Source organism: Alligator sinensis, unplaced genomic scaffold (genome assembly GCF_000455745.1).
Source record: "Alligator sinensis unplaced genomic scaffold, ASM45574v1 scaffold282_2, whole genome shotgun sequence".
NCBI lineage: Eukaryota > Metazoa > Chordata > Crocodylia > Alligatoridae > Alligator > Alligator sinensis.
In genome coordinates, this window is record NW_005841879.1 from 3,086,338 (window position 1) to 3,096,769 (window position 10,432).

The 10,432-nt window shown below is 42.4% G+C and overlaps 1 protein-coding gene across 17 annotated transcripts in view; it reads left to right on the top strand.

Annotated features, from left to right (window-relative positions):
• PECAM1 (platelet and endothelial cell adhesion molecule 1) overlaps window positions 1–9,645 on the top strand; it is a 48,567-nt gene extending 38,922 nt beyond the window's left edge. For 4 of the 17 annotated variants that reach the window (XM_025196288.1, XM_025196289.1, XM_025196290.1 and 1 more), the window contains 4 exons: window positions 2,133–2,155; window positions 2,608–2,824; window positions 4,744–4,798; window positions 8,325–9,645. In XM_025196288.1, the coding sequence (XP_025052073.1) occupies window positions 2,133–2,155; window positions 2,608–2,824; window positions 4,744–4,798; window positions 8,325–8,445 (416 nt within the window). In that variant the 3' untranslated portion in view covers window positions 8,446–9,645. Of the gene's footprint in view, window positions 1–2,132; window positions 2,156–2,607; window positions 2,825–4,718; window positions 4,799–8,324 lie in introns of all 17 variants that reach the window. The other 13 variants (XM_006017364.3, XM_006017368.3, XM_025196295.1 and 10 more) reach the window with 5 other exon arrangements.
• Window positions 9,646–10,432: the final 787 nt, after the last annotated feature.

Here is a 10,432-nt window from a genome sequence, read left to right on the forward strand (position 1 = left end):
CGCACACACCCTCTCCCCACCATAGACAAAATTAAGAATTTATTTTTTAGTTATTATGCACCCCCCTCTGTATTCACTACACATACACAAATCATGACAAAAAATATATTTTGTAATAAACTTAAAACATGTTATAGTAGGTGTTTGACTTTTAGTGTATGATCTGATTTTTTTCTGGTTCTAAGATGGCAACCCCCCCCCCTCTCAAAAGGAGTATTTCCAGTGGCAAAGGTCAGAGGTTAGGGGGGTGGGACTTCCAGTCCCAAAATGATGACAAGGGGCGAGGCAACTGTCAAGGGGCGTGGCTACCCATGCAGCCCTTGACAGGTCACCAAAGCTCATTAAGCGGCCCTCCACCCAAAATAATTGCCCGCCCCTGTTCTAGACTCAGATATAGTCCATGGATGCACTGAAGAGCACAGTGCTGTTTCACAAAAGGCAGAATCATAATTCTAATGTAATAGAAATGCTGATAATAGAAACCGGATATACTTAACTGTGCACAAAGGATGTGAAGGGTGTAACGAGGAAGAAGAGAAAGGAATTAATTAGCACGGTATCTACACAATACAAATTTGATTAACAGGATAAAAGTGATCAAAGGTGAATTTACATTGGATAGTGAAGGAACTTCTCAAGAGAAGCTTACAAACCTGTTCATTAGCCATAACAATAGCAGTTATCATTTGCATAATGTCTTTCAATTAAGGACCTCAAAGCACTTTTCCAATCTTAATTAAATAAGCATCATGTTCCTGGGGCAGATCATAAGTGCTGACAATGGGGTAGCACAACTCTGCACTGCCAGTACAGTGGAGGGCACAACTCCGTCCTGCTGCTGCAGCCCCATGCACACTGCTGGCACAGAAATTGCACCACTGCGGCTATCCCCACTGCTGCCAGGCCCTTGCTCCAGCCAGGCTGCAGCTCTGTGCCTTGTGGCCCACTCTTGGTACAGAAATGTGGGGCTGGCCTCCCAATGAGTTGTCTATGGGGCAGATTATTATATGTCACTTTAAAAATGGGTAAATGGAGACACAAAGAAATTAAGTGGCTTGTCCAGGTTCACATGGTGCTTTGGTACAAGAGACCTGATTAGCAGAGTTCTGACCCCCAAGCCTTTTCTCTGAATGCCAGATTCACTTCTCTCGACTCAACCACTCCACATTGGGTTTAATTATGCACGTAGGGTTTACATTTCAGTCATTCAGGCTGCCCTAAAAATAAACACAAGGAGCTTGATCCAAAGCCAAATGCAGAAACTCCCATTGACTTCACTGGGCTATTGGATCAGGCCCAGGAATCCTTTAAAGCTCAGATGTCTTTTGGTACCTTTCTCCTCACTTATACATTATTTCCCCATTCCTTCTCTCCCTGGCATCTGTGTATCAGAGTCAAATGGGCGACTGGTGCCTCCTGAATCTGGTGGGGGCACCCACAGATGCCACTGGCAGTGGTGGAGGCAGAGCTGGTGAGCTCCCACAGACGCCATCAGCAGTGAGGGCAGAACTGGCGAGCTCCTGCAGATGCCACTGGTGGCATTGGCAGTGGCCCTGTAGGGGAGGCATGTCAAGCACCCGCAGACACCACCGGCAGTGTCAGCGGTGGGATGACCCTATCGGGGGGCACGTGCCCCTCCCCACCATGTCCTCCCTACCAGTCACCTGTGCATTAGAGACCATCTAGATGTGCAAATAGGAGCACATCACGCATAACAGCTTGTATGTAGAGGGAAATTCTTCCTTGTGCAACTAGTCCTTGGTCTCGCTGGATAAAACGTTTAATCAGGCAGACATCTACCTTGTTTTGGAGTACTCATGGAGTTGGGGGCTCCTGTCTTGTTGCGTAGTCTGCAGTCAGCAGAATAGATGAACATATGCTTGCATTTTATTGAACTCAGCCTTTGAAATCAACAGGTACTGATCACATGCTTAAATTAGGCACCTGCCTAGGTACTTTGCTGGATTAGAAGTCTGAAAATTCACTTTCTAGCCCCCCAGCTAGCAAGTATGTACCATTGCAAAATACTGAATACAGTGCAAATTACCTTAATTTAAGCATCTAATTTATTTGCACATAAAGTTTGTCATGCTGAAAGATGGCATTCTTCTAAGCTCTCTTTTGTTTTCCAGATTCTGGGGAAAACAGATACTCTGTAAGTATATCTGTTTTGTTTTTTGAAATTTAAATGGAAATTGGAAAAATGTATTAGGTTAAATGTTTGACTAGTAAAATTAGCATCCCAGAGCACTTACTTGCTTTTAACCTCATAACACTTTGTTGGATACATACAAGCAAGATTTTCTGCACTTTATTCCTATATTGGTTGGCATTAAAGGTCATATGAAGGACCTGATATTGCGAAAGCTAGTATGGGGCATGGATGGCACTCTCCAAAAGGATGCATTAAACTGCCAGGCTGGTTTTACTTAGAGGCACCAGCCATCAATCTGACAGGTCAGGCCCAACACTTTCTGCATTTACTTTTATCCAATGTATTAGAAAAAAAGGTTGACTGAAAGGATGCTTGGCAGGATGTGTGATATTCTAAGGATGTATTAATGGAAAGCAAATTTTGACCCAATTTTGTCACTTATTCTCATCCAGTCAGAGATTAGAAGCAACACAGTCCGACTTCAGAGCTCAGTCAAGCTAACTATTTGTGGTTCAAATTTTGTGCATGATCCTTTGGTGAATAGTTTGAAGACCAAGCCAATTTGCAAGAGAAAGTCAATTTGCAGAGAAAACAAGAGGCTAAATGCCTTGAATGAGGGATTGCTCAGCTCTGCTAAACTGCGAGAAGCAAAGAGCCTGCCCTTCAGAGGTGTGGAAGTTACTGTTATTTATAGAATACCACCCACAGTGTCTACAGGGCACTGTTCAATCATGTGATGGCTATTAAGTATTGTTATTAATACTGTTATTGTGCTGACACCTGAAATCTGCTGGGCACAGGGGAGACAGACAGGTCAATGCAGTCCCTGCTCTGAACTGTTTATAATGTTGATTATTTTTCAGATGAGAAACTCATAGTAAAATGCACCTGCCTTCATGAGAGTGTAAAGTTGCACAAAGACAGGAGGATCATATCAGGAGGTCAGGTTGTGAGTTAATTTGACCTCAGGAAAAAGGTGTTCTGACAGAAAACTCATGAAAAGTGTGAAGACAGAAACTGAGGCAGATGTCGGTGAGAAACACAGGGATCCAGTCACCTGCTGAGTTAAAGCAAGATAATGGGATCCCTAGAAAGCAGGTGCTAGTACTACATAGATCCCTTCTCCAGCCTTGCCTTGAATGATCTCAGTCATTGGCAGGGTCAGCACCATGACGTCAGTTACTTGCGTCCCCAAGCAGAAGCCCAAGGGGAAAGAAGAAGTCTGTGTTTGCATAGATAAAATGCTAGCCCAACTCCAAATGAGAGCTAGCGTGTTTATTTTCCTGCTGCTTGATGTGACTCGAAAGCATTTACTTAAAAAGAATTCAAGAAAATAAGAAACTCATAAATAATAATCACAATGGCACTGTCTGCAGCAGCTGACGACAGACATTTGAGGTCTGAAAGTCAGGGCTGCTCCCTCCATCAGCACTTGCATCCACATGGGAAACAAAAGAAACCCTCAACGTTGTTTACAGTCTCGTGGAAGAGCAGAGAAGGTCACAGAGTCTGTTTGAGTAAATAGGCATGTTTTAGTGGCCAAATGGGGTTTTTCATGGCTTTGCCTGTTCTAACTTAAAGGCTGGGCTTTTGTTTTTGATCTTAGCTTCTAAAATTAAATCAAGCCAAGCTGTCCTCCCTGTCACACCAATCAGACCCCAGGGTTTCACTAGGGGAGAATACAGCTCTTTTCTGTCAGGCTCTAGGGTGAAGGCAGTTGGGACCAAGGAAGACAGACTGTCCCTTCTCAGCACTCTGCATTGTCTTTTAGAGACCAACTTTATTTTTGGGGGAGCCCTTGGGACCTCAAGAGGAGATTTGGGGTGGGCAAGGCATGCAGGATGGGGCACTTTGTTTGCAACTTATCAGCAACTTCAACATAGTCAAACGGGGATGCTAAACACAATCCGGCTGCTAGCATGAACTGAGCTCTTGCAGTATGCAGCTAACACATGTATTTTCCAGGTCTATCAGGATCCAGAGGGAGTTTGTCACAGGTCAAAACAGAGAATTCACAAGCAGCCCCCGGGTTCTTTCTCCACCTCTGTCACTAACTTAATTGACTAATCACTAACCGTAATCAAGTTTCACACTCTGTTTAACAAATGGGCAAGCTGAATTTAGTATCTCGCTCATTGGAGAGCTTAGTCTTTTCATTGATTCAAGTTTACAAAGCACTTCTTGCTCTTTGGATAAAAGATACTATCGCTGGGCAAAACATAAGCACTTTGGGATTGTTTTGGGGACTGTTTTTCCTCATTTACCAATAAGGAGACCTGAAGGCACGACAAAGCTGTGTCATGGGGCTGTGTTTACTTTCTGAATATCATACAATTTCTAAAAACACCATGTAAACCATTTTGGATATAATTAATTCGGCTCTGAGATCTTGCTATCTCCTGGCATGCTCCATGTGAGGAGGAGCTGGTTTCAGGCTGATGTTTTCCTTGTCTTACCTACTACATAAAGGTAGATGGACTGCCACAAATGTTAATTTGTTAGGAATACCTTAAAGAAAAGTCTGCTTTCCAGCTAGTTGTACATCTTACCTGAGTTTTTCCAGAGGTCGTCTCATGGTTGTTCCACAGTCCACAGATTCCTGGTAGCGGGACTGAAGTGTGCCAGCAAAATTAACATCGTAGAGTGAGTAAGAGGCTTCTCAGAAAATGGCTCTAGTACAATGCATGAGACCATGCTGGTAACCTTGACACGTTCATTTAGCATATAGAACATTTCCATTATTAAGCATCCCTTGTGCAGCTAAATACTTTAACGGCTCCTGCTTAAATAATTGAATTGCTGTTGCTTCTGCATACGTGGTAAACTCCCTTCCCCCAATCCTGATTTATCCAGACCTAGGGGATCAATCCTCAGTGAAGTTCTTGGTTAAAAGCAGGCCTTGTTGCATCATTCACTGCTGAGGAGTGAGCTTGAATGTCTTTGTGCTTTCTCCAGAGAAGTGATATAGTGTGAGGATCAGAACAGTAAATTTGCTCATAAATTTTCCTTTTGCCTCTCAATTCTGTTAGGCAACATAAGAGCAGAGAAAAGGCAAAGAGAGTCTTCTGTTCTCATTTTTTGGTGGTACTTTTTCTCTGGAGCTTATTTTTACCAAGTGCTGTGCTCTGACTTACCTCAGAAGTACAGATCATCTGAGTGCGAATCAATCATCAAAAGGAAAAGGCTCCTAGTAACCTAAGTGACTTGACTTTCTTCCACAGATAGCTTTCTCCTGTAGAAAACAGAGGAAATGCTTGTACACAGTGCTTGATACTGCAGTTAGAGGCCCATGGTGTTTGCCTGCTCTCTTTGGGGCATCTTAATTAAATCAAATAAAACAGTTTCAGAACAGGTGGCAGGTTACCAGACTACTGGTGTGTATCCAAGGATGGATCTTGAACATTCATTACCTGCCATTATCATAGAGATAACACCACAATGATATATGGAGTGGGACAGATGGCAATAAGGAACATTGGAGGGGAGCCCTATTTGTAGTCTTGTTATCTGGGGGTCAAGGGGCACAAACAGCCCTATCGACTTCCATAACAGTAGTGAGTAGGCAAGATTGGATCCTTAGTGCCTGCTTCCTATTTTGAATTCAAACAGCAGTGTATATCCCATGTTTCAAACAAACTTTATTCAAACATGATATTCTCCAAGAAAATCTTAAGGCAAAGCATGGTTTTCATGCACTCTCTTCCACACCCATCTTCTACCTCTACGTAATTGTTAGAATAAGTATAAACCAGGCATGGAAACTGTGAAGACCTCTGCGGTCTGTGCAGTGTGAGAGGATGATGAACATGAGGTCAAGGTTTTAATAAATAAACAGAACATTAACCACCTGGGTGACATTATACAGATTCCCAGAAAGACGTTGTCATGAACTTTAGTCAAAGATGACAGTGTATTAGACAGATGCTTTACCAGCCAAAGTCTGAATTATTTAAATTGCATTGTGGTCAAATGCAGAGATGTTCCAGATCTAATTTTTGGGGGTTTCTTGTCACTTCCCTGGTTCTTGTCAGCTTCAGGATTTTGGATCTCAAGTTCTATCTATAGGTTTGAAAAATAAATGGGGATCATTGGGGGTTTTTTGTTGTTGTTTTTTTTTTTTTTACCCTAAAATCAGCTTGGAAGTGTCTGGAGTAAATTAGTTGAATTACTCAGAAAGGAACTGGGAGGAGGTTTCCTTCCTGAAATCAGAGCTGGCAATCTTTCTAAGTTATTTAATGGTCTTAGTTTCTGAAAACATATTGAAGGAAATATCTTAACAATGAGATAGCCACTTCGCCAAATACTAATTTGGTATTGTGTTGAATGTACTGTAGCAGTACATTCTGACTTCATGGTCCCCTCTCCCATCATTTTGACTTGTTTGTTTGTTTTATTTTGCCCCGGTGGTAAATGTGGACAGATGGCTTCACGCAGGACACAGTGTACTTTCAGGTGTACATTTGTATAAATGCAAAATGTACCTTCTGGGGGACAAACATCTCCTATTCTCCACCTACTTGGAGAAATCTTTGGCTCTTAACACATTGTCTGTACCCAACTGATCTGAAGTCATCCCGTAAACTCAGTGTGAAATGGGGATCTCTTTGCCAACAGTACAGTGCAGCCACCTCTGAGGTGGGACATGGCATCCACTTAACTGCATGCAGTAGTGCTACACAATAGCTTAAGGCAGGAAATGAAGATGAATGGTGTGTCCAGTCAGAAATGTTGGGGAAATGTTGGCTGTCAGGATGTGAAGGGCAAAGTGATCCTGTGAAATAAATACAGGTTAGAAACCAGAAGTTCTTGAAGGCTAATTCCAGTTTTTGCCCCTGACTCCCAGAGAACTTGCATAGGGCTAGATCCACAAAGGGAATCAGGCACTTTAGTGCTGCCAAATTAAGCAATTAGGTTACAGGGCACCATGTCATTCTCAGCAGTGGATTTTTTGAGAAGGGAGACTAGCTCAGGGGTCAGTAACCCCCGACACGCATGCTGAGCGTGGCACGCAAAGCCATTTTGCTTGGCACACCACGGCCAGCCTGGGCTCTAAGCAGCTGCTGCCGGCCATGGAGCCCAGGCTGCTCCCAGCAGGCGGCTGGGGGGCTGCAAGCCCTGCTGCAAGCAGACTGGGCTCTGTGGGCCGGCTGCAGCCGGGAGGCTGCAAACAGCTGCTTCAGGCTCTGAAATGTCAGCACTCCAGCACCTTCCAAGGTAGACATTGTGGTTTTTTCGGCACTCCGGCCAAAAAACATTATCTACCCCTGGAGTAGCTTATACACCTTATTCCTGGGTTGAGGGTTGGAATCCCCCAGTGGAGTAAAATGCTTCCCTCCAGCCTGGAATTCAAGGTATGTGTGTGCAGCACATTGCTGAGCTGTGCAGACATACCCAAGCTAGCCTGTGTATCAGAAGCATTGAACCCGTGCTAACATACCCAGCCAGGAAGTGCCCAGAGAAGGGTGGAACTTATGACAACTTACCCTCACCCCGCCCCTATTTTATGAACATTTCCTATTGGCTCGCTGAAGCTGCTACCCCGATCAGTATGCTGGTTGCTGTGGTTTCTATTCTGAGACATCATCCCATCCATTGTATGCAGCACTTAGCACCCGACTCAGGGCTGTGCTTGCTGCTTGGTCACAAGCCACCTAAAATTTGGCACTGCAGTGTTCGGCATTGTGACCCCCCCCCAAATCCTTTTATGGATCCAGCACTTGAGCTAAGATATTAAAATTTGAGGGTTTAAAGTTAGGCAACTGATTCTATATCTGTGTGATATACTTGTGAAGAAGTGGGCTGATTTTCAGAGGTGTGGAACAGTTCCTCCCCACCCTCACCATCCCTCATTTGAACTTAGTGCTCAGTGCAACTGAAAATCTGGTTGCGTATTTACAAGTGAGGGCCCAAAAATATATGGACACAATTGTATTTTTTTGCAGTCACAATTGCTTAAGTGTACACAATCAGGCTTGATATTTGTCAGTCTTGATCTCCTACTGTTGTCATTCCCTCTCCTTCTGATGGGTAATGCCATGATTAACTCAGTGCTTTGTGGGTCTTGTTGTTACCATAAATTAAATATTTAAGCAGATTTTGTTCATCTAAGAAGGAAGGAAGGTTGAATGTATGTTCACAAGGGTATTTTTTTTTCTCTTTTTCCCAACAGAAAATTGAAAGTTGTCCTGATGCCACTTAGAATAGCCAGCTCGAATATCAACTGCTGGGAGAAAAACACAAAACCAAACCCAAGATGGAAGATGTTGCATCTGTTTCAAAAAACTCTGTGACACTTATTTAAGGATTTGCCAGGCTCTTACTTTTCAATGTTCGTTTCCTCAGGGTGAGCAATAGAGATGTTCCTAAAGCACTGAATTAAAAATTTGCAAATAAAAGTGCTAATGGGAAAATGCCTATGGTGACCAACAGCTTGAGTCCCCCTCTTCAATTTCTTCCACTAAACAGTTTTATTTCTCTCATTTCTGTTTTATCCTGCCATGGGGAATGGGAGTAGAAGTGCAGCAGAATAAGGTTGTGTCTACAATGCAGTTACTGCTGTGACTACAATGTGGGGTACAGATACATGAGCTAGCTTCAAGAAGCAGTTAGGTTGTGGCTGCTGGAAGCTCTGCCAACATGGGTTTTACAGGCTGTTTTGAGCTGCAGGGGACAGACTACTACTGGTAGCCACACCAACTCTTTTATCACTGTCTGTGCTACGTGGTAATTGCAGCACTCTAAATGTATCCCGAAATATGGGCTCTTTTAAAACTTGGATATCCATACTGAGATTCAGAACTTCACCAAGTACACACATCAGTAGAGATGCAAGTTTTGGGGGTTTTTCATTAAATTCCTTCCCCTAGCTAAAAGCGTGTGGATCAGTTTGCTGTATTGATTCTTTTTTGAAAGAATTCCTGACAGATTGCAGTCCAGTGACACAAAATATAATCACAAACTAAAAGCCCCAGAAGCTGAAGTTCTGTCAGAATGTAAATTTGTCCCCTATCTCACACTCTGTTCCTTTGTTCCAAACCAGATTTAATTATGGGATCTAGATCTAGGTAAGAAGGTTGTCATTTTAAATGGCAAATAATCTTTAAAAAGTTAAACCAAAAAAAAAGAACCTAGTTATTCATACAGAGAAATTACAAGGATTTATATATACAGAGATATATATATATATGCGCTAACTGCTTTAAGCATTGCATTGAAGGCTCTGAGGCATCTCCTTTCAAAGGAAAGAAAGGGTTTTTTTGGCCCACCCCCCCCTTGCCAGTCTAAAACTATTCTGTTTCTTACAGACTAGTATTTTTTTTATTTATTTTTTCCCTAAATAAAACATTTAAACTTTTCACAGATGATTTTGTAGCATACTTCTGTTGGCAAATGTATATACTAGCATGCCACCAACCATAAAAAATGTTACCACAGTGAATTTGAGAAGGTATTTTAATAAAGAAATCTTTGAACTTAACTTTGCATCAAAACCTTGGGTGTTTTTCTTACTGGCTAATTATATCAAAATATCTATAAAGATCATTATTAGTGATAACTTCCATTGTGATGCAGATGTACGTATTTATTGAATAGGAATATGATATTTCTGCCTCAAGCAACTCTAGAGACATGCCCCTACTGTACTAAACCAGTTTAATCTCAAATCAGTGTTTCATACTAGCCAAACTGAGAAATGTTAAGAACCATTGTAAGTTGTCCTACATTCAGACTAAAATGGTTCTGAGGTACATTAGCTAAAAGGAACATATTAGTTAAAGAGCTCTTTGGTACTTTGGTATGGTTCTCTGCACAGCTCCCAGAACTGGTGGACTCCGGGATATTTCAAAATCCTGTACCATGGAGCAGCAGTGGGTGCATCTATTCATCTGTCTCACATGTCTGTGTCCACAGACAGCCTGAATTGATTTAGATCAAACTTGCCTTTTACCCTACTGGAGGGCTTGTCCGCTCCAACCAGTTCTTGGAATGCCGGTAGACTGCTTCAAGTACTTTTGTCTGTGTTTCAAAACCATGTTGGGGCATTAGATCAGTGAACTTGTTCTGTAGTGAAGACAAAGCTAATGGGCCCATGCTGTAAACAAGAGGCTGTTCTGCATGATGAGTTCAATGTCCTGTTATATAGAATAGGATTTCCGATGCCAAGCAAGCCTCATTAGCTGTTAAACTGAACACTTGGGAAAGCTTCTTACGTTTATTATTGAAACGATGCCCAGATTTGCTGAATACTTAGACAATAAGTTACAAAAATTGCCAACT